General features: G+C 42.8%; 1 protein-coding gene across 1 annotated transcript in view; it reads left to right on the forward strand.

Moving 5' to 3' along the window:
• ARHGEF11 (Rho guanine nucleotide exchange factor 11) overlaps window positions 1-25,140 on the forward strand; it is an 83,183-nt gene that overhangs the window by 11,083 nt on the left and 46,960 nt on the right. Inside the window, 2 exon segments of the mRNA XM_023761551.1 lie at window positions 23,418-23,450; window positions 24,979-25,064. Coding sequence (XP_023617319.1) covers window positions 23,418-23,450; window positions 24,979-25,064 — 119 coding nt within the window.

The raw sequence follows: 25,140 nt of genomic DNA on the forward strand, positions 1-25,140 counted from the left end.
ACACACTGCTTCTCAACTCTGTATTCAGTGACATCTGCTGGTGGTGAGAAACAATGTACTCATAAGATTTCCTAGAGGTTTTTAAATGTGGAGTTTAGGAGTGCAGAGAAGTGTTAATAGAGATGAGGAAACTACTGTTTTCCAATGGAGGAGGCAGTGATTATAGAGACAAGGAAGTAAGAAGGTGGTAGGTGAGTAGGTCATTGGGAAAACAAAATGGTAGAAGCATGGTAACAGGAAATGGGAAATAAAGTGGGACTATATCAGTGAAAGTATGCTGTGATTGTTCAAGGGAAGGTATTCTAGGTCACAGTTTATGTAATTGTCTAGGGCAGTGGTCGGCAAACTGCGGCTCGCGAGCCACATGCGGCTCTTTGGCCCCTTGAGTGTGGCTCCTCCACAAAATACCACGTGCAGGCGCGCAGGTACAGTGCGATCGAAACTTCGTGGCCCATGCACAGAAGTTGGTATTTTGTGGAAGAGCCACACTCAAGGGGCCAAAGAGCCGCATGTGGCTCGCGAGCCGCAGTTTGCCGAGCTGCAGTTTGCCGACCACTGCTCCAGACCAGTGGCTCCAGGAGTCTGAGGCATAGGTGTGGGTCAGTGGATAAAGGTAGGTGCAGAACAGGGCCTGTGTCAGAGGGTTTCAGGCCTTAGGATCATTTAACACGTTAAGTGCCCAGCCTGATAGTGTCAGTCACCGGTGACTGATGACTGGGCAGAAACCCAGAAGAAATCCTAGTTCTCTTAGCTGTGCCTAGCCCTAGCCTAAGGCTAATAGCTCAGCTTCTACTTTAGCTCAGGCCTTTCACTAATCCTGAACTTGAGGCCTGGCAGTTTGAGAAAGGATTAGGCAAGGCATAGGGGAGAGGCCACTCCCTTATTAAGATCCTACTTCCCATTTTGTTGGTGTGGGATATGGGAAATTTTTATTCATTCAACTTATTAATTAAATACATACTAAACGTTAGGCAATGTTCTAGGCACCGGGGATAGTTAGAACTTAATCTTTTTTAAAAAAAATGTATTTTATTGATTTTTTACAGAGAGGAAGGGAGAGGGATAGAGAGTTAGAAACATCGATGAGAGAGAAACATCGATCAGCTGCCTCCTGCACACCCCCAACTGGGGATGTGCCCGCAACCAAGGTACATGCCCTTGACCGGAATCGAACCTGGGACCCTTCATCCGCAGGCCGACGCTCTATCCACTGAGCCAAACCGGTCAGGGCAGAACTTCATCTATTTAAGGAAGACAGATAACTATGTAACAACTACTTCTCATTATTATTATTGTTATTAATAATGAGTTATGATCTAAAGTATAAAAGAATTCAGTAGAATCGGTCTTTACAACCGCTGTGAGAGGCTAGAGGGGATATGTGACAGGATTAAAGAAAGACGAGTTAAGGGGAGAAGTCAGGTTTTTTTTCTTTAGAATAATGATTTTATTGTTTCTATAAAAACAAGACATTCTTGTTATAAAATATAGTCATAAAGAAAAATGTGAGGAGGAAAGCCATGTGCTGTCAGCAATGCCGTCACCCCACTGGTGTCAGGAACATTGCTGTGCAGGACTCCAAACATGTCTCCTGTTGACACAGACACTTTCCAAGAATGTGAACCTTGTCACACATGCAGGGCTGTTCTGACTTTCTGATCCTGTTTTTCGGAAGTGCAGACCCATCCTCTCTGTAGTTTGCCAGCAAAGCAAGTGCCAAAGATTTCAGAAAAACATGGATTTACACTCAGCCCTGGAAAACGCCACCATGATTGTGTTTTTGTGGATACTTAGAACAAAGCCCACAGCAGTTCCCAGAGCAGGAGCCCTGGGGCAGAACTCAAGTCTTGGGCACAGACATGTGTTGAGCTACTCACCATCCAGCTATTCAGGGACCCTCCCAAATCATGGCTGGAGTTCTTCAGTCTGGAGAGCTGTGGTCAGCAGAGGAATGGCCCAAAGAAGTCCATGTCCTTGTCCCCTGAACTTGTGAACCTGATTTTGAGATGAGAGGTGGTCCTGGATGATCCGGGGGGACAGTGACATCATAAGGATCCTTATAAGAGGAAGGCAGGAGGGCCACAGTTAGAAGATGAGGTCGGGGGGCGGAAGGATGCTATGCTGCTGGCTTTGATGATGGAGGACGAAGCCACAGGCCAAGGCCCGCAGGTACCTCCAGAAGCTGGAAAAGGTGGGAAACAGGTGCGAGAAGTCAGCTAGTCTTCAGGTTGTCTCAGGGGTGGTTCTGTAATTTAGTTGTAATTTTGATGTGGTCATGGGAGGAGATGAGCATAGTGTTTATCTGTTCATCTTCTTGATCAGAAGTCCCCAATGGTTTTTCATATTTTCACAGAATGGTGCAATCATCACCACTATCTAATTCCAGAAAATTTTCATCACACTATAAAGAAACCTTGTACCCATTAGCAGTCATTCCCATTGTGCCTCCCCCAGTCCCAGGCCACCACTAATCTACTTTCTGTCTCTATGGATTTGCCTATTCTGGACCTTTTATGTAGGTGGAATCATACAGTATGTGGCCCTATGTGACTGGCTTCTTTCACTTAGCATATTTTCAAGGTTCACTCATGTTGTATATGTGTCAATACTTTGTTCCTTTTTATGGTCAAATAATATTCCATTGTGTGGATATACCACCTCCTGTCTATCCATTTGTCAGTTGGTGGGCATTAGGGTTGTTTCCACTTCTTGGCTATCCTATATAATAAAGAGCTAATATGCTAATTAGACTGAACAGCAGAACAACCATCCGGATGACTTTCTGGACAACTGTCCAGACAACCTTCTGGACGAAGCTAGGGCTGTGAGGGCTGACTGAGGCTGTGAGTGGCTGTGAGGGCCGGCCGGGACTGCGAGGGCCAGCCGAGGCAGCTGGGGCTGCGAGGGCTGAGCCCCTTGTGCAAATTTCATGCATCGAGCCTCTAGTCTGTATATATAAAAGCCTAAGCCCGTGGTCGGCAAACTGCGGCTCGTGAGCCACATGCGGCTCTTTGGCCCCTTGAGTGTGGCTCTTCCTAAGCCTTAGGAGCACCCTAATTAAGTTAATAACAATGTACCTACCTATATAGTTTAACCCCTAGAGTGCCTGGAGCACTATTGTGCTCCTCCTGCAGTGTCACTATTAGATGCTAGTAGTTCACTCTTTATTGACAGATGGCACCTAAGGAAAATCAGCAAAAATGCCTTGGCAATTTTAGCATAGTTTCTAGGATATTGGTTGGCATTCAAAGGGTTAAGTTTAAAAAATTTGTCTCTCAAGAAATTTCAATCGTTGTACTGTTGATATTTGGCTCTGCTGACTAATGAGTTTGCCAACCACTGGCCTAAGCGACCGAACGACCGGTCAACCGGTCAGTTGCTATGACAAGCACTGACCACTAGGGGTAGACGCTCAACACAGGAGCTGCCCCCTGGTGGTTACTATGCTCCCACAGCCAACCTCCTGCAGCCAGCCAACCTCCCGCGGTCCCTCCCCCTGGCCTGCCAACCTCTCACGGTCCCTCCCCCTGGCCAGCTGGCCAAGCTCCCGCGGCCCCGCTCGCTGGCCGGCTGGCCCCCCGATTGGCCCCAATCAGGGGCCAGGCTGAGGGACCCCACCCATGCACGAATTTGTACACCAGGCCTCTAGTTATGAATAATGTATGAACATTTGTGTATGAGTTTCATTTATTTGATTCTTTTTCTCCCTCCCCCTCCCCTTTTTAAAATTCTCTCCCAAAGATGTTTTTGTTTTATTTATTTTAGAGAGAGAGAGAAGAAGAAGTGGGGTGGAGAGAGAGAGAAACATCGATGTGAGAGAGAAACATTGATCTGTTGCCTCTCTGCACCCCAACCGGGGTTGAACCTGCAACCTTTCGGTCTATGGGATGACACTCTAACCAACTGAGTCACACTGGCCTAGGCTGGGCTGTTTTTCCTTCTTTGAAACCTTATCATTATTGCTTAGATTGAAAACTCCCAGAGGGTGGTCTCTCTAATGCTCTCATCAGATGGCCACACAATTAGGACTTAATATTGGATACATTTGGATGATAATGAAATATATATCCTTGATGGTTATTCATTTGATTTTAGATGTGTCCATGTCATTGTCTCTTTTTTTGACTCAGGAGTATTACAGAACAAAGACATATGTGATTTTTTTTTTTTTTAGTACTCAGCATTTGCTGGGCCCAAGTAAATAATTAAGGCTTTAGAATTGGAAGGATGCATCTCTATGGTGCCCACCTTAAAGTGTCTGAGGAGAGTGTATGCTGCTGGCTAAATGTTCATGTGGCCTGAAATCTCAGTATCTTTCTCTTGAATAGCTCTCTTCTACCTGAACTGTATTCCCATCACACCTGTCTCTCCCTCTTTCCTACGTAACAGCTGGTTCGTCTGAGATTGTAATTGCTGAGAATTTATAGACAGAATCTCAGCATTAAATCTTTTGCTTTTTCCACCTTTTCTGATGTGTGCATAGGAAAGCTATAACACATTTTACATTGAGGTATAAGCATTTAGAGGACCAGAAAAACTCTTTGGGGCAGCTCAGAAGAGTTAGTGGGAAGCACAGGGGCAGACATTTAACTGTAAGTATGTAACATTGGTAGATATGTATGAACGCTTTAGAATTCTCAGGGTCTACATGTAACTCAGTTGCGTTATTGGTGTCAGTATTGTAATTTACCCTTGCCATCTGTGAACTCCTTGGCTCCTGCTCTAGTATAAAATAGAAAAAAAAAAAAAGACTGTTCATTTTAATGTTAGTCAAAGCCTAAGAATGTCTTCTGCAAAACAAAACCATGTATTAAATTCCAAAAGCAATTGGATTTTCTGGTTTTGCTGATTATTTATGCTGTCTCTTCATTAATGTGGGTATTTGGGACTTGCCGTGCATTCATTGATTAAACTATCATTTGTATGTACAAAAAGATGGAATATAAGAGTGTGTGTAAATATTGTGGCTTTCCCCTATTTTAAATCCAAAGGCCATTGATCTGGCAGCACTGTGACCTGCATAATAAACAGAATGTCTTGGGGGACAGACTTGTATTACCAGTAAAAAGAGTCTGTGCCTACATCTCTTTAATTAAGAAGGGCAGTGTTGAGTTTCTGGTGTGGGCCTAGAATACTTTTTTTTCCTTAAGGCTGTTATTTTTTAACAGTTCTATGGAGGTATATTTGATGTACAATCAATGTGTACATTTAAAATATATATTAAAGTATATAACTTGAATTACTTTTTCATATGTGTACCTACATCTGTGACGCTGTCACCACTGAGACAAGCAACGATGCCCATCATCCCCAAAAGTTTTCTTGTGTCGCTTTGTAATCTGTCTTCTCTTCTCCCGCATCCCCAGGGAATTCTCCTTGGGATTTCTTTTTTATCACTGTAGATTTGTTCACATTTTCTATAATTCTTTATAAATGGAATGTCCTCTTGTCTGACTTCTTTCATGCAACACAATTATTTGGTGTTAATCTCTGTTTGTATCAATAGTGTGTTCCTTTTATTGGCTGAATAGTATTATATTTTCTGGATAATTTGTGTATCCATTCTCCTGTTGATGGATTTGGGCTACTACAAATAAAGCTGCTATGAGGATTCATGTACAAGTCTTTGTGTGGATATGTTCTCATTTTTCTTGTGTAAATCCGAGGATATAAATAGCTGGGTCGTATGATAGGTGTATGTTTAACATCATAAATTGCCAAATTGTTTTCCAAAGTGGTTTTATAATTTTACATTCCCACTAGCAGTGTATGCGAATTCCCATTGCTCTACATCTTGTCAGTCTTTTTAATTTTAACCTTGTTAGTATGTGTGCACAGTAATGTCTTATTGTGGTTCTAGTTTGCATATCCCTGATGACTAATGATGCTGAACATTTTTATGTGCCTATTTGCCATGTATATGTTTTCTTTGATGAGGTGTTTTTTCAGGTCTTTTGTTTATTTTTTAATTGGGCATAATTGCCTAGTATTAACTCAGTTATTAAATTTTAAGGGTTCTTTGTGTGTTCTACATACAGTTTTGTTGTCAGATATGTTTTTGCAACTATTTTCTTCTAGTCTGTGACTTGCTTTTTCATTTTCATAACAATGTCTTTTAAAACTTGTTTTTAATTTTCATACAGTGTCTTTTGAAGAGCAAAGGTTCTAAGTTTTGATGAAATCTAATATATTGCTTTTTCCTTTTATCATTTGTACTCTTTTTATTTAATAAATAAATCCTTGCCAAATTCAAAGTCAGTAAGATTTTCTCCTAGAAGTTTTATTGCTCTAGCTTTTACATTTAGATCTATGATTTATTTCTAGTTACTTTTTGTATAGGGTGTGAGATAAAGTTTAAGATTATTTACTTATTTAGGCATATGGATGTCCAGTTGTCCTAGCACTATTTGTTTAAAAGAGTATTTTTTCCTCATTGAATTGCATTGGCACTGTTGCTGAAAATTGATCATATATATGTGGTATGGACTGTACTCTGTTCCATTGATCTATATCAGTAACCCACTGGTTTAGTTATTATAACTTTATAGTAGGTCTTGAACTCAGATAATACAAGTTTTTCAACATTGTTCTTTTGTTTTCAAAACTGTTTTTGGTTATTCTAGGGCTTTTTCATTTTCATAAAGATTTTAAAATCAGTTTGCTCGTTTCGACAAAAATGGCTTCTGGGATTGTGGTTGAGATTGTGTTGACTCCATAAATCAGTTTGGAGGAAATTGTCATTTTAACAATATTTAGTCTTGCAGTTTTTGAACATGGTATAGTGCTCCTTTTATTGCAGTCTTTAATTTTTCTCAGCAATGTTTTGTATTTTTTAGTATACCGGTCTTTTATATCTTTTGTCAAATTTACCCCTAAATATTTCATTTTTTTGATAATATTTTAAATATCAATTTTCAATTATTTTTTTTACATATAAATATAATTGATTTTTGTTATTGACCTTATATCCTGTAACCTTGCTAAACTAACTCATTAATTCCTGTAGCTTTTTTGTTAATTCCCTAAGATTTTAGAATTAGTCTGCCTGACAAATAATGACAGTTTTACCTCTTCATTCTAATCTGTATATATTTTTAATTTTGGAGAAAATCTGGGTTTTAGAACTTTTTTCCTAGACCTCCTAGACCTGTGGAACAGATTTTGGATTTCCTCATTAGGAATTCCTGAAAAATAAAAAGGAGATTATTAAATCCTTGTATCCATTCCTTTATTCATTCAATGAATATTTAGTGTATGCTAAATACACTGTCTAGTGACTAGTGGAAGAGACAGACATATAAACAAGTAATTACAACTTAATAAGTAAGTATAGTAAGAGCCAGAGTAGTTATGCTTTGGGAATTTAGAGGCAGAACTGTTCAGAATCAAGGGGGAAGAGAGGCTCTCTGCAGGCCCTGCAGCCCTGGATGAGAGTGACTGACTCATTGTTGATAGGAAAAGGTTTAAACAACTCTGTCCTGATAAATTCTACATCCTACCCATCCAGACTGTCTGTATTTACTTGATTACTATTGAAAGCCTGAAAGAAATACATACATCTTTATAGATGTTTCCTTCCTTCCTTTTCCTTTTCCTTTTAATCATAGATGGTATGGCCCAGCCTTTGCATCTAGCCTTAAATCTCACTTACCTAAGGCCAGGGGCAATTCAAGCAAGGCTATTTGACCTGGTGTTACTGTTAGTACTAAAATTTATGCTGCTATACTCATAAGAGCCCTATGAGTTGGATACTGTTGCCCCATTTCTACAGTGTTGTGTTTTGCTTTTTTAAAAAAACATTTTAGCTTGTATTCTTTTTTTCCCCTCATAGCAATCTTTGAGGTCTTTATATTTCTCCTGCCATATACATTTTAAAAATTTTCCATTGATTTTAGAAAGAGAGAAAAAAACACGGATTTGTTCTACTTATTTATGCATTCACTAGAAGCCCAGTGCATGAATTCATGCACCAGTGGGGTCCCTCGGCCTGGACTGTGGGATTGGGCCGAAACTGGCTATCTGACATCCCCTGAGGGGCCCCAGATTGCGAGAGGGTGCAGGCCAGGCCAAGAGACCCCACCAGTGCACAATTGGGGTTGGAGAGGGACGTGGGAGGGCTCCAGGGCATGTCCAGCCTGTCTTGCTCAGTCCCGATTGGCCGGAAGCTAACCAGCAGCAAGCTAACCCACCTGTTGGAGTATCTGCCCCCTGATGGTCAGTGCGTGTCATAGCGAGCAATTGAGCGGCCTTAGCATATCATTAGCATATTACGCTTTGATTGGTTGAACAGACAACCCGACACTTAGCATATTAGGCTTTTATTATATAGGATTGGTTGACTCTTTTTTTATTTTTTTATTAAGGTATTACATATGTGTCCTTATCCCACCATAACGCCCCCCACCTCCCCCCCCCGTTGGTTGACTCTTATATGTGCCCTGACCAGGGATCAATCATGCAATCTTAGCATATCCGGACACTGCTCTAACCAACTGAGCTACCCAGCCAGGGTCCTGCCATATACATTCTGAGGGGGAAACATGCTTTTGACTTTGTAGCCTCAGGATATTTACCAGAGTCTGGCAAGTGGGAGGTATAAAATAGACAATGTGTATGTTGGTATAATTTCTCTTTAGTTCGTGGCATAAGGTAAAGATGAGAGAAATCTCTTTAGTCAGGCTTTGGGTTCCTCCAGATAATATAATTAGATAATAATATCTAATTTTGACAGAGCAGGGTAACGATTAAAAAAGGATAGAGAAGCTGTATAGCCTCAGAGGCCAACCCAATAATATCTAATTTTACAGATAAGAAAATTTCTCCAGGCCATAAAATTGTGTAATTTTGGAAACACTAATCTAGACCACTCTTCATTTTAGAGGAATCTTGCTTGCTATCATAGAGGATGTGTAATTTTGGAAACACTAATCTAGACCACTCTTCATTTTAGAGGAATCTTGTTTGCTATCATAGAGGAAGATAGTTTAAAACAGTAATATTAGAAGTAACTGTTTTATTGATTGCTTACTATGTACCAGGCCTGTAATAGGTGCTGTGGATGCATGACTTCATTCAATTTTCATAAGCACCAGGGGTGTAGGTCTTATTTTATTTTATTTTATTTATTTATTTTTATTTTTTAAAAAATATATTTTATTGATTTTTTACGGAGAAGGGGGAGGGATAGAGAGTTAGAAACATTGATGAGAGAAATCGATCAGCTGCCTCCTGCACACCCCCTACTGGGGATGTGCCTGCAACCAAGGTACATGCCCTTGACCGGAATCGAACCTGGGACCCTTCAGTCCACAGGCCCACACACTATCCACTGAGCCAAACTGGTTCTGCTGTAGGTCTTATTTTAGAGTAGCTGGGTGGGTCATGGTTTTTGATAAACATATTTACTACTCTAAGAACCTAATCAGAAGTCTTCCTTCATTGTTTTTCACTAGTGATTGAAAACTTAGAGTTATGCACACTTTATTTTTTTCTAAAACCATGACTCACTCTTGCCATCACTTTATTTTGAAAAAATCTCTCCCCTTTCTGAACTGAGAATTCCAGATGGCAGAGACCAATATAGCAGAGCAACATGGTAGGAATTGAGTATATGTTCTTGACCTAGTGAATGAGTGTATCCAGCTCATCATGGGAAACATGCCCATCAGGCCAGCATGCTAAGTAATATGGTATTCAGTTTCCTATTTCAGTGTTTCTTTCTCCTTCATTGGTAAGAACTGACCTGCCCATAATTGTGTTGCATGTGTTAAGGCTCTCAGTGATCTTAAGACTATTAACAGACACGCCTTATACATTACTGAGTGCCTAGAATGCAAGTTTGGCATTATGCCTTCATTCTGCAAGAATGAATAAGATAATCCCTGCCTCAGGTAGCTCATAGGTGATTAAATAGATAACTACAGTGCACAAAGAATGCACTGATGGGGTTGGGGATTTTCACTGTGAGTTCGTGGCATAAGGTAAAGATAGCTAACCCAGCAGGGGAAGGGAGTGGGGTTGCACTGTTGTAAGCACTTTGCACATAATAACTCTTTTAATTATACAACCCTGAGAGTTAGTACTGTTGGTGTTCCCATTTTACACTGAAGATAACGAGAGGGCTAAGGTCACACAGCTGGTAAGTTGTGGAACTAGAATTCAAATGCAGGCAATGTGGCTCTAGTGCAGGGGTGGGCAAACTTTTTGACTCGAGGGCCACAATGGGTTCTTAAACTGGACCGGAGGGCCGGACCAAAAGCATGGATGGAGTGTTTGTGTGAACTAATATAAATTCAAAGTAAACATCGTTACATAAAAGGGTACGGTCTTTTTTTTTTTTTTTTAGTTTTATTCATTTCAAACGGGCCGTAGTTTGCCCATGGCTGCTCTAGTGTCTGCTCTTAACCACTATGCCATGCAGTCTCTTGCAAGTCTTGAAGTAAAGGGGAAAAAATTGAGAAATATAAATATTTGTATCAAATTGGCAGGATTTATTGTTTAACTGGCTATGTGGTCAGAGAGAAGGGAAAGTCAAGATTGATTGCTAGAGAAAAGGTGTGGGGTTTACAGAGATAAGGTGTTCAGTGCATTCAATTTGAGTATCTACAGGTTGAGGCGCCACCCTCCCCAAGTTACAAGAGGAGTCAGAAACTTGAGAGATACTAAGCGCTGAAAACAAGATTTGGGAGGAGTCAGTGTTAAAAGAGTTGGCTAAAAGCACCAGCATAAATTTTGTCCCCTTATGAAGGGAATGTAGGGTAAGAGCAGCAGGCCTGAAAGAGAGATCAACATTGTCAGATGTGGAGAGAGGTCCAGTTAAATGAGATCTGGAAAAGAAAATCCTTTTCATTTAGCAGATTGCTCAGTCTGCTCTATCAGCCACAATTCTGGGGTCTCTGGAATGGTCTCAAGAAATTGCCTTGACAACTTTCAGTTCTGGCCTCTGAAAAGCCCTTTAGGACAGTGGTCGCCAACCGGTGGTCCACGGACCACTGGTCCGTGAGGTCTGAAAGGTTGGCGACTGCTGGTTTAAGGAAACCTCTGGAGCAGCGGTTGCTAACCAGTGGTCCCACTGGTGGTCCGTGAGGTCCGAAAGGTTGACAACCACTGCTCTAGGATGTGAAAGTCCTCTCCCTATTAGGGTGTCAACACCTCCCTATCCTCTGCACTGTCCAACATTATAGGGTACTCCGACCCCCTGAAGTTCTTCAACATTATGGTCATGGGGGTTGGGAACAGCCCTGGGAGCAATAAGGGACAATATTCTGTTTTGTAATTGTGTGTCCAGGGCAGTCATTGGAGCTAACCTGAGTGAATCAACCCCCCAAGTAATGGACAGTAACACTACAAGAAAGAAGGAAAGTACTGCACAAAGTACCCCTGAACTGGAGTATGGAATAAAGGGAACATCAGTTTTATATTTCAGGATAGAAGAGCAGCATATTTAGTAAAGAAGGCAAGGCCTGGCATTCCTTCCCATTAGGCCAGATTAGGAGGAGCTGTGACAGGGGAAAATAGCCTGCAGGACCCCTCTAGGATCTTGGAGATAAGAGATAGGGTCCTAGATTCCTTTGGATTTCTAGGTGTCACCTCTTTCCTCCCATCTCCAGCCAAGATTGTTCCCTGTCTGGAGAGACTGAGGTTGCCGTTTCTGGTTATACCAGATCCCTTTCATTTTCACATTTGGGGGTCTTACCCGGGAACTCCCTGGTGATGTCATCTTTGTGGGAAGTAGAGAATGTAATGAAGGGAGGGGAGTCAAGAATGCTTTGCTTTCAAAGTTATTTCCCTCTCTTGCTGCCATTCAGTGTGTTATATCCATGAGATGGCTTCTTTCCTCCCTCACCCCACCCTTCTTTAGTTTCCTGGAAATGGAGTGGGGTCTGGAAGAGAGAAAGGATGGAAATTCCCATTGCATCTCTCTCTACTGTGCAGTGGTTGAGATGAGGTTTGGGTGACGGGGGTGGGAGCAGTAGAGAGATGGAGTCAGCCCTGAAGGGAGAGGCCAAGAGACTGCTGAGCCAATGGTATGGGCCTAATTACTCCTCTGCCTTGAACTTGACTGTAATTGTGGTTTCTGGGAGCCAGCGCATCCTGGAAATCTGCTGGGACAGCGGAGATTTGGGATGGAGTTGAATTTTCCACTTGGACCAGCTTGCCCAGCACCCATTTTTGGTTGGAAGATAGGGTGAATTCCTAAAGCTCAAAAGGGACAATTAAGATAGCCAGGACTATCAGGCCTTCCTTTGGAACTGGGTGAGAGGTTGTATACTCTGAAATCCTGGACACTTTTGAAAAGTTCAGAGAGGCAACAGATAGCAGGATCTGGGGAAGAGATATATATGCTAGAAGTTAGGAGATCATTTCTAACTTTGAGGAAGGGCCTTAATGTCCCTACACCTTAGTTTTCCCATCTGTCATTTGATTTGAACATCTGTCTTTTTTTACAGGGATATTCCTAAATAATAGGTAGGGAAATGCTAGACTAATATAAGGGAGCAACTTAAGTCCCTTTTTTCCCATGGTGGTAATAATAAAATAGCTAATGTACATCGCATTTATTGTGTATCCTGTGCTTAATATTATAACAATCTAGTGAAGTAGTTCCCTACCTCTGTTATAGACAAGGAAATCTGAGGTGGAGAGATTACCTATCTTGCCTAAGATCACAAAGCCAGTGTCAGCATCAGGATTACCAACCCAGTGATTTGATTCCAAAACCTGTGCATTTGGCCATCAGACATTAATGGTAATCTGCACTGTTACACTTGTGCCAGGAAGCACGCAGAGCCAGAGTGGCTTAGTGAGGTTTGGCTGTTGGACTTGGAGTCACTAACCCTGGGACCTCAGGCAAGTCCTCTATCTTCTCTGAACTGCAGTTTCCTCATCTATAAAATGTGTATGTTCAGAGTTGTTCTGAGGATCAGATGAGATGCTGCCCAGCACAGTACCTGCCACTCAGCAGATCTTAATACATGTTAGCAGAATCTGACCTTATATAAGGAGAAATAGCAGCCCACCCTGCCACCTTGAATTTGTGATCTGGTATTTCAGAACACTGACATGCATTAAGAGTTGATCTATATAGCAAAGTAAAATGAATGGCGAGAACTCTCTAGACAGGGAGCATTAGAAGAGAAAGGGCTCTGAAGTTAAACTGCTTGGGTTCAAATACCAGCTTCCTCTCACTCACTGGATGCATGAATCAAGCAAGTTACTCAGCCTTTCTGTAGCTCAGTTTCTTCATCTGTAAAATTATGACATTATTATATCATCCCATGGGTCTGTTGTGAGGATTAAGTAAAATAAATAAGAATGGCTAATAATAGTGAGTTCTTACTGAGGACCAGATCCTGGTCTAAGCATTTTATTTTTACATGTTTTTAATAATTTGGTCTTAATAATCCCATGAAATGGGTACTGTTATATCCCTGTTTTAAGAGTGAGATGCAGAAAAGTTCAGTAACTTGTGTAAGATCACATACCTGATAAATGTCAGAGCCAGCATTTACATCTGGGCAAGGGGCTCAGAAACCCATACGCCTAACCATGCTATCTTATCTCAGTAAGTGCTTCAAAACATGATAGCTCTTATCCTCAACATTGGTATCCCTCTATCAGTCAGTCACTGTTTCCTGAGAGTACCGGTATGTGCTTAGACCAGTGGTTCTCAACCTGTGGGTCGCGACACCTTTGGGGGTCGAACGACCCTTTCACAGGGGTCGCCTAAGACCATCGGAAAACACATATATAATTACATATTGTTTTTATGATTAATCACTATGCTTTAATTATGTTCAATTCGTAACAATGAAATTGGGGGTCACCACAACATGAGGAACTGTATTAAAGGGTCGCAGCATTAGGAAGGTTGAGCACCACTGGCTTAGACCCTGCTAGTCATTGTGGTCTCTGTCAGCAAAGCATGTGGCCGACTTTCTGCTCTTTTGTTTATTATTTATTTAGAGACAAGATCAGGGTGAATGACATAATTTGAAAACAAGTGCTAAGTAAGAGATACAGTGTGGATTCAAAATGCAGCAAAAATGAATTTAGTTACTGAAAAGACCATTGGAGAAGGTGGACTAGTTCAGAAAACTTCCTAGAGAAGATAGTGCGTACTTGAGTTCAGCCCTAGAAACTGGGCCCAAGGGCAAGGGTGCTTTAGAGTGCTAGAGTTGGGTTAGAATTTTAAGATTGTCATTCATCAGTCAACAAGTTTTTAATGAGTATGTACTACTCTGTGCCTGGCCCAATGGAGAAGACGATCAGTATTGATTGCTCAGTTGCCGTTGTTTTTCTCTTGGTCAGTCCAGGTGTGTTTCCTAAAGATTATGTCGTGCAATCCGGTAATACCTAATTAAAATACTTTTATTGCTCTGCCCTAGGTGGCCCCTTGTTAACATAATAAAACCCCATATAATATGCTAATGTGATTTGTGCCTGGATATAATCAGGGCACATTTTCCAGGTCCCTGGGAAGGAACCGCAGGGACAATTTGGTTCATCCATTCCTGTCCCCATCACTCTGCTCCACATGCACACGCACATACCCCATCATACTCTATATTTATGAGGAAACTGAGGCCTAGAACTAATCCAGACCTTCAAACCCTGGGACACTTTATTCAAACTACTCTGTGCTGCCAGATAATAAACAATAAGCTCTGAGCCAGTGCAAGTGCTGGGAAGTGTAACTGCGTAGGACAGATGCTTATCATTTCTCTTCACCTATAACGGGGGTACAAGCCTATCTCCCAGCACCAGTAAATTTTGTCTTAACATTGCTTTCGCTGTTGTGCAGCCCTCTCAATATGAAAGATTTAATTCACTAGGAGAAGTAGAGAGACAGCAGCACTTGCTGGAAGTGGCCAGGGCCACTGCTCTGAAAACCCTTGTCTTCCCACAGAATGTCCTGGCACTCCCCCAGTGGAGAAGGCTGCAGCTGGTTTACTCTCTCTATTTGTATAAGCTCCATTGGCAGGCCCAGAAGTGTCCGGATAGGCAGGGCCAGTGGAGCATTCTTTGGTTTGTGGCCACTCTACCTCCTGTCGGGAAAATGTGTCTGGGTTTGTTGCTTGGAGTTGTCTTAGGCGAGTTTATGTTTTAACAGCTTTGGCTGTCCAGCAGTCTTAGTCCCATCAGTCAACATGAAAGATGGAGGGAGGGTCACGTGGTGATGAAACCGTAGTGACAGCTACAGGGGTCTCTGGCTGTTAGGGAAGTCAACTCAGATTTTCTCTGGCTGGCCTTCTGTCAGCTTCCTAACCCCAACTGTGTCTGTCAAATAGAAGACATAAGTCCCTCCTTCAGAACAGGTATTTTATCAGACAGAGCACAGATAGAATACTTGATGTGCTTATAGCCCAAGGCTTGAGGGGTAGGATGCAAAGAATATGTTGATTACTCCTAAGTCATCATTAGAGAGTTAATTGAGGAAAGCTTCCTGAAGGATGGGAGTTTCCAGGCAATTCTTACAAGGATGGAACAAGGAATTTGTAGGGAGCCTTTTGCAAGCTGGGAAAGAACCTCCTTCACCCACCCCTTTCCTCTCTCTGCTTCTGCCGAGCTTCCTGAAGTTACTAGCGAGGAATGTCGAGGGTAGGGGCACGCAGCCTGTCCACCCCCCATTACAGATGTTGTGCCTAGATTTGCATCTCAGCTGGAGAAAGGGTGCTGCCTCCCTGAGGTAGGAAAGGGATTGCAGAGAAGAGCAGCCATTCTACCACCTGCTCAGGTTACCACCGCAAGGTATTGGCTTTATGGTTTAACCTCAGCAGTTTTAAAACTAACTTTCCTCTGCCACCAAGTAATTTCCTGTCAATTTTGGTATGAAGTTGAGGGAGGCAACTAATTTAAAATCTACCTTAAATTAGAAGGGTGAATCTTCTGAGCCAAATGAAGACTTCTTAGATTGGCCATTAACTCTGGGTTAATTGTTTTATAGATTATTCTTCATTTGTGCCAATGATAAAAAATGACTCAAATAACAATTCTATTTATTCAAAATATAAAGCAAGGTATGCCATGCTGGGATACAGAGATGAATTTAGCATGCATCAGCTCTTCAAGAGCTCACTAGTCCAGCGAGCAAGGGAGAAAGGTCAGCACCGTGTGGGAAGTGCTTTGGCAGAAATATGCACCAGGTGCTATGGGAAACAGAGAAGTTATTGGAGGGGCCGCTCGGGGCAGGCTTCTAGTTTCCTCTGACTGGTCTGAGGGCTGAGAAAGAAGAAAAACTGTGGTACAGCTGTGACCAAAGGAAGCCAGACCAGCACTGTCCAATAGAAACAGAATGCAAGCGACACGTGTTATTGACAATTTTCTAGGAGCCACATTAAAAATAAAGAGAAATAGTCCTGGCCAGGTAGGTCAGTTGGTTGGAGCGTTGTCCCATATACCTAGGTTTCGGGTTTGATACCTGGTGCATACGGCAGGCAACCGATGGTGGTTTCTCAGTGGCAACCCCCCACAGCTGAGATATTTCTCTGGAGCTTCAGCTGCTGTCTTTGGGAGCTCGGCCAGCCCTTTTGTGCCTCCTCCCTTCCTACCAGTCTCTATTCGGTCTCCACTTCCCATCCTTGGTTACCAGGGTTCTCTCCAGCTAGTCTTCAGTTGATTATCAACACACATTATTCTGTTTAGTGGATGTTTCACTGCTGTGTGTACAGAATTGAATTCTAGAAATCTGGGAGATTGAAGACTTTAGGACAGGGGTCTTCAAACTACGGCCCGCGGGCCACATGCAAATACAAATATTGTATTTGTTCCCGTTTTGTTTTGTTTTTACTTCAAAATAAGATATGTGCAGTGTGCTTAGGAATTTGTTCATAGTTTTCTTTTAAACTATAGTCCGGCCCTCCAACGGTCTGAGGGACAGTGAACTGGCCCCCTGTTTAAAAAGTTTGAGGACCCCTGCTTTAGGAGCTTAATAACCTCTTCTTACAGCCAGGTTAAGATGTTGCTCCCTGCTATAAGTCTACAGAACAGTCTTAACCCCTTCCCACTCCGTTTAGTCTTTGCTAAAACTATGAAATTGTGAATTTAATCCTAACTCATATGCATTATGGAGGTTACTCAAAATTTTCTCTTGATAAGTGTATGTTCATGATATTTGATGTCTACAAAGTTTATTTGCATAAGTTATCTGATTTCATCTTTCAACACATATGTATTGAATATCTACTGTGTACTAGGTTCTGGAGCTGTTGCATGCTCTAGAGAACAAGAGACAGTGAAGCTTATCATTAAACAGGGAAAGCAGACATTAAACAAAAAAAAGCACCCAAATAATTAGTTGCTATTGAGTTAGGCACTGCAAAGGGAAATTGCGGGGGAGATCCAGCCTATGGGTGTCAGAACGTGTACACAGAGCCTCACTGAAGAAGAGGTAGTTACGCTGTGTAGTAAAGAATGAGTGTGAGCTGCCTGGGCCAAGGCAGGAGAGAAGGCCTGCGGGGTTGACATATAGTGAGCAAGGAGGGGCGTGGCAAGAGATGATGAGACTTAAGGCTAAGCGTGAGGATGTCACAGAGGACCTGTTAGGCCCATGGTTGGCAAACAGCAGCTCGTGACCCACATGCGGCTCTTTGGCCCCTTGAGTGTGGCTCTTCCTAAGCCTTAGGAGTACCCTAATTAAGTTAATAACAATGTACCTACCTATATAGTTTAAATTTAAAAAATTTGGCTCTCAAAAGAAATTTCAATCGTCGTATTGTTGATATTTGGCTCTGTTGACTAATGAGTTTGCCGACCACTGTGTTAGGCCATGTTAAGGACTTGGAACTTTATACAAGGACAGTGGGAAACCACTAAAGGATGATATATGTTCTAGTTTATTTTTTTTAAAAGATCACTCGGACTTTGTGTAGAGAATGAATGGGTTCTGGAGGAGTGGAAGCTGGAGTAGATGTGACACTAGTTGTAGGTGAGAGAGAATGGTGTCTTGCACCAGCCTGTGATGGGGAAGGCAGACATAGGTAAATTCCAGAAATATTAATGAGTATTATCAGCAGGTCTTGGCTGTAGATTAGATTGGAGGAGGGGAATGTCAGAGATAACTCAGATTTCTGCCATGAGCATTGCATTGTGTCCTGAGAGGAAATGTTTGCACGGGAGAACAGACTTGGAATGGGGAGATAGATTTCAGTTTGAACACTTTCACTTTGAGGTATTGGTGAAGAATGGGATAATGCACATTTGTCATTGAGAAATTTAGGCTTGGAGAGGTTGGACAACTTGCCTAAGGTGACATAACCAGGAGGAGGCTGGGCTGAGCTTGAGCCTGTACAGCAGATCCTTGAATAAAGTTGTTTAATTGTTGTTTGGTTACAATGTTGATAAAATGCTATAAGATTTAGCTGTTATTTAGATCAGTCTGTGATAAAATTGGTTTAGTTATACATCGTTTCACTGTAGTTCCAAGAAACTATCAATAACTTTAAGTGAGGACTTACTGTATTTTATTCCTAAAGCCCTGCTTGCCAAACCACACCACATGGGCTGTATGCTAAGTATTAAATGTTGAATCAAGCCCTCTCAACATACCAGTTCTCTCTTCCTCCTGCACACACACCTGGCTGCCAAGTTGTCTGCTCTGACAGTCAAACAGTCCTGAACTCTCTTTTTCTTGAAGAGGCCTCCATAGCAGTAGGAAGGAGGGCATTCCTGGCTCTGCCCTCCCTAGATTTAGAACACGCCAGGAGTCGTCCCCTCTTTCTATTTATTGTTCACTCATTCTTGTCCTGCTCACCCCACCCCTGACACATGTTGAGCATAGGTCACCCCATGGAGTGTCCATTTGCATGGGACTTTACTCTGCCAACCGATGTTTATTGGTGCCAATTCAATGTCAGTATGAATTCTCACTGTCAGGTACAGTGAAGAAGGAAACTTCATTCAGTGCAAACAGTTCAGTTGTGATACAGCACAGCTGTGTAGCAGCTCAGTAATGTTACAGATCAGTTATGAAACACGAGGCAACAGCACAGCTGTGAAATGGCCCTGAGGCGAGGTGCCTGCTCTGCTCCAGTCTGCCCCACCTCCCGGCTGGTGTGTAGACCCCTGCTCTCCTCTGGAAACACAGCCTCTGGTGGAAAGGGATAGTGTGCTCTCTTCAAGCCAGAGGGGAGCTGGCATATATGGAGAAGTTCCTGCCTCCAGTCCCTGATGGGTCAGTTCTCATGCAGATGAGGATTCCAAATCTTCACAGTTTTATTGGTCTAAAAAGCACTGTCCTAATTGGTCAGAATGGAGTAGTTCTGATTGTTCAGTGAAAATTCTTCTGATCTGACAGGAAAAGTCTGTGTTTTGGTTGAAATACAATTCCAGGAACTCCTTTATAGGGATTGACTCAGATAGCAGGAACACAGTGCAGGTAGACAGGCAGTTCAGGGCAGGCTTTTCCCTGCAGTGTGGCATGTGTGAGAGGCCCCTGTTTAGAAATGGCTGCTGGACTCTGTTTTTTTGTGGGTTTTGTTGTTGTTTTAAATTTGAGCCCAGTTAGCCACCAGGTGTCCTTCTTGGTAGGTCTCTTCTTTTTTTTTTCTTTTTTAAAAATATATTTTATTGATTTTTTTTACAGAGAGGAAGGGAGAGGGATAGAGAGTTAGAAACATCGATGAGAGAGAAACATCGATCAGCTGCCTCCTGCACGCCCCCCACTGGGGATGTGCCCGCAACCCAGGTACATGCCCTTGAACAGAATCAAACCCGGGACCCTTCAGTCCGCAGGCCGACGCTCTATCCACTGAGCCAAGCCGGTCAGGGCGGTAGGTCTCTTCTTTCTCAGGGTCCACAATACTTTCAGAGAATTTAACAAACATTGCCTCTTTGATCCTCACATCAGCTCTGAAAGAAAGGACATGTATTATATATTCCTTCAGCAAACATTTTTAGAGCAGGCACCCACCACCCACCAGTCACTATGCTGGACCTTGACTGGTGACAGAAGGATGAATAAGATTCTGTCCTCATTCTCAAGGGGTTTTAGGTCTCATAGGGAAAACTGATGATAGACTCAGAAGTTAAGGGACTTATTCTGAGAGTTCCTTAAAGTTATGGCCCTCTGAATAAGGAATCACGTGGGCTGCTCGTTAAAATAAATAGATTCCACACCACAAACCTGCTGAATTGGACCCTCAGGGTTGGAGCCTCCAGTGATCCATACACTGCTCTTCAGCTAGTAGATGATCCAGGTAGATGTGAGCCTTTTCTGGCTACATTGCCAGAGACCTTTTTCCCTCCGTTTGTCTTGCCTTGTTTTACAGATGAGAAAGCTGACGCAAGTGGAAGTCAAGGGCCCACAGTGAATTAGAGACAGAGCTGGAATTAGCTCCTGAATTTCCCGGATTCCTAAATCTAACCCATTTCTATAACTCCATCTAGAGCAGTGGTTCTCAACCTTCCTAATGCCGTGACCCTTTAATACAGTTCCTTATGTTGTGGTGACCCCAACCATAAAATTATTTTCGTTGCTACTTCATAACTGTAATTTTGCTACCGTAAACAATATGTAATTATATATGTGTTTTCTGATGGTCTTAGGCGACCCCTGTGAAAGGGTCGTTCGACCCCCAAAGGGGTCGCGACCCACAGGTTGAGAACCACTGATCTAGAGTGTTAACTTTGCACTCTGGTTCTTATTGAAACTGCTTTCTGAGTCCTTTTATTTCTAACTAGAGGCCCGGTGCATGGATTCATGCACAGATGGGGTCCCTTGGCCTGGCCTGCGCCCTCTCACAATCTGGGACCCCTTGGGGGATGTTGGATAGCCAATTTCGGTCAATCCCCGCAGGCCCAATCCAGACAGGAGGGAGCCCTGTCCCCACAGGCCTGATCCAAAGAGGAGGGAGCCCGATCCTGTGCGTTGAGCGTCTGTCCCCTGGTGGTCAGTGTGGGTCATAGTGACCGGTTGACTGGTTGTTCGGTCGCTTAGGCTTTTATATATATGGATTGTATTCAGTAGTATAAGCTCTCAGGGAGCATTTGTGTCATGTTCTATCAGCAGGGATTGTCTGCAAACAGGCCTCTTTCCTGTGGGGATATACAGGCCCAGGAGGCTATTTGCCAGCCTCAGATCACAGGGAAAATTCTACCCAGGGACAGAATCCTTGGGGAGTTAGGCTGCCAGGAGGCTGCTTAAAGCTCCACCCTGGTAGATAAGGGAAACCAGACCAGTAAGGCCGGGTCATGGTTCAGTGAGTGTGGATTTTATCTGGAGCTAAGGTCTTGGCAGGGTAGCTCCTTCCTGGTTAACTGTTGCTCCTGACTTTGGGGAGGGACTGGGGAATATTACTTTGCTCCTAGGCCAGCCTTTCTATAGGGTGCTTTTTATCTCTGTCTATCATATGTGTTATGTATTTTTATATACACATCTACCATATGTATTCCATAAATCATGTATGTCATATGTGTGTGCACATGTGAGGTGAACAAATTACATGTGTGTATATATATATTATGTGCATGCATGTGTATATATGTATATTAAAAAGAAAATAGGAGAGAAGTTCTAATAAAGACCAGTTAGATCTACACATGGCCACAGATCATATAACTTTTTTTTTAGGAGCACAGACCTTGAAGTCAGACCAACTCTTTGCACATCTTTTTTTTTTTGTTAAGAGACCTTTTATTGTGTATTCACAGAGGTAAAAAAAAGTAATCCCTAGAAGAAATGGACTTAGAAAACAAGTTATAGAGATAAAGGAAGGGTCCTTAGAGCTTGGGAGTGAGGAAGCTATTTTTAATGTCCCGGGGGGGGGGGGGGGGGGGAAGGGGAAGGAAAGGAAAGGCATGGGTGTGCTCCGGGGAGGAGAGCGCCCTTTATGTACATCTTAACTCCACTTTTTAACCTCTCTCTTCACTTGTCTGAAAACGGATGTACTGCCTACCTCACCAGGCTCTTATGACGATTAAGTGAGGGCCTGGTAGGTAATAAGAACTTAATCATTATTATCACAGAACAGGGATATTCTAGACCTTTTTCTCATTTACATATTTGTGGTGGGATGAAGGTAAGGACAGAGAGACCAGGAACCTCTGTTGAGGGGTTGATGCCACCCAGCTTCAGCCAGTTGTCACCATGTGACACTCTAAGCCCAGTGGTGCCAGAGCTGATGTGGTGATGGCAGTTTCTTATCCTGTGCCGTGCAGTACAGCAGTCACTAGCCAGAGGTAGCTATTAACCAGCTGACCTGTGGCTAATACAACTGAGGAACTGAAATTTAAATTTTAACAGCTGCATGTGGCTTGTGGCTATTGTGTTAGTTAGCACAGGTCTAGATTGTAGAACTTTTTTTTTCCAGTTTTTTTGAGATATAATTTACATACAGCACTGCATAACTTTAAGATGTACAGCATGACTTATGTATATTGTGAAATGATTATCACATTAAGTTTCATTATTATCCATATATTCTAGAACACTTATTAAATGATGAACTAAGCTGAATATTTGCCTTGAATGAAGAAGAGGGAGGTGTGATCAGGAATGATGGCAGAGTAATTTGAAAAAAAGCCAGAAGTTGTAGCTTCAGGAAGTTTACCTTCTTGTCTGGCTTATAGATACAGTAATGAGGAGCAGAGTAGGAAGAACATCTGGGAGAAGGAACAATATGCGCAAAGACAAAAGCCAGAAGCCATAGCAAATGAAAGGAGAACAGTGACGAGCAGGACCAAGAATAGAATAGAGCCTAACACTGGGGACCTGTTCAGAGCCACCCTGCCTTCATGGATCCACAACTTCATCTGCACAAGCCTGCAGACCAGGCAGCACAAGCAAACAAGCAGTTGCATTGGGTATTCGTGCTGCAGGAAGCACAGGTCCTAGAGCTGTGGCAGGCATTGGAGGCTGACCAGCATCAGGCAGCCTGTTAGATGCCATGGTTTAATGGCCTAGCTTGAAGACGGGATGGCCTTTCTCTGGAGCATAAAAGGGAAGCTCTAAAACCGGTTCTCAACCTGTGGGTCGCGACCCCTTTGGCAGTCGAACGACCCTTGCACAGGGGTCGCCTAAGACCATCCTGCATATCAGATGTTTACATTACGATTCATAACAGTAGCAACATTACAGTTATGAAGTAGCAACGAAAATAATGTTATGGTTGGATCACAACATGAGGAACTGTATTTAAAGGGCCAGAAGGTTGAGAACCACTGCTCTAAAAGGTCTTAAGCAGCAAAATGACAGGGCAGATTTGCATTTTAGTAAGCTCACTCCACTCCATTGTGGTCAGTTTCCATATCTGGGTCCATGATAGCTTGATTGTGGTTTTTCTTTGGAACCAACCATTTCCAGTGTCTTGTCTAGTTTATGTCTTGTTTTGTTTTTTCTTTCTCTTTCTCCTTTCCTGTGTTGCTCTCTCCTGGGCCCCACGCTCTCCTCTTCCTTGATGTCCTCTCTCTCTGATCCAAAGATCAGCCAGTAAAAAGCAGTCTCACCTGCCCAGGTAAGAGGGGTGCCAGGGTGAGGGAGGGGAGGACCCCTCCCCCTTCTTCTAAATTTCAAAGTTATTTATTTGAATTGTGTTTATTATTTGGATAGCTAGCACCTTCACATGGTTCAGGATTTAAAAGTTACAAATGAAAATATAATGAGAAGTTTCCAACTCCATCCCTGTGCCCAGGCACTCCGTTTTCCTTCCTCGGAGGCAACCAATGTACAAAGGGCTTATTTTGTGCCCGGTCAGAAATATTTCAGGTGTTTTATGCATGTATAAGCAAATATTTTAACATATAAACAAATAATTTCCTTTTTTTCTCTTTTAGCCACTTTTTTTTCTGTCCACATAATTCTGCATCCTGCTTTTTTCACTCACCAACATGTCTTAGAGACCATTCCTTATGGTATATAATGAGCTCTCATTCTTTTGTAGGCGGGCTACTGTGTCATTACATTGATATTCTGCACTTTATTTAACCAGTCACCCATTGTGAACATGTAGATTCTTTCCAGTGTTTTGCCACTGCAAACGGTGCTTCCACGAGTAGCCTTATACGTTTTGCTGTAGATGTCAATAGGAGATCCCCTTCAGAGGGCAGCAACTATTGATTAGGAACTGGCCATTTGGACACTTCTCTAAAAAGGAGAGGCATAGCAATGATTTGAGCTTCTCATGTCCCTGCAGGGGTCCTGTTAAAGAGGAGACCGAGCAATACATCTTCTAGTTTGATGATCTGATTGGTACCTTGAGGTTTTAGGATCTTAATCGTTTCTAAGCAAGCTGCCTCAGTCAGGTGGTCTGAATGGGGCTGAATGTGGGGTTAGAATACTACCACCAAATAGCTAAGATTCCTGTTCTCCTGTGGTACCCACAAGATGAATGGAATTTTCAAGGTTTGAGTCATTTCTGTACCCTCCTTTCTAGAAAAATGTACAAGTTGCCGGTTACCCAACAGGTGAGAACCAAATACCCAGTTACCCTCCTAGAGACACTGGGAGAGGGATGAAGAAATGAAACTAAAGTGGGGAAGACCATCTCTGTTGCCACCACTGCAGTCCTCTGCTGTGCTCATGCAGGCTTCTGTATGTTTTTGACTCGCCATGTCCTTCCTTTACCTAAAACTAACTGGCTGTTTATTTTTTCCTGTCTTTTTCTCGCATTCATTTTCTCTGGTGCTCTGTTCTGTTCCATCAGCCCCATTGCAGCCTGGTAAGACCCAACAAGTGTGTGTATTTGTGCACATCCCATTCTTTCCATTGTCTCTTTGTCTCCTGACTCCAGGAAGGGCTGTTTCCCTTCACACCTTGCTGGGTATCAAAGAGGTCATGTTAGCCCTGCCAGCCTAGGATGCCAAATAGGTGGTATTGCTGGTGGAGACATGGCTAATCTTCCACCAGGTGGAGTGGGTTTCAGGTAGAGGGTTGGTGTCTTAGTGCCCAAAACGTGGGGCTGCTTTTTACAGGGTTTTTTCCCAGTACAACACTGGTCCCTCCCTGCCCACCTCACTGATATGCTTTTATTACTCCTTCTCCAGGTTAAGTAGCCTGTCTTTGGGAGATTCAGCACCTGAACGCAAGTCCCCTTCCCACCACGGCCAGCCTGACTCCTCTGAGACAACAGGTAACCTCCTTGGGCATTAACACATTGACACAGAGGTGTACGCTCATACAGACTAATCCGTATACCCCACTACAAC

The sequence above is a fragment of the Myotis lucifugus genome, unplaced genomic scaffold (assembly GCF_000147115.1).
Source record: "Myotis lucifugus unplaced genomic scaffold, Myoluc2.0 scaffold_211, whole genome shotgun sequence".
Taxonomy (NCBI): Eukaryota; Metazoa; Chordata; class Mammalia; order Chiroptera; family Vespertilionidae; genus Myotis; species Myotis lucifugus.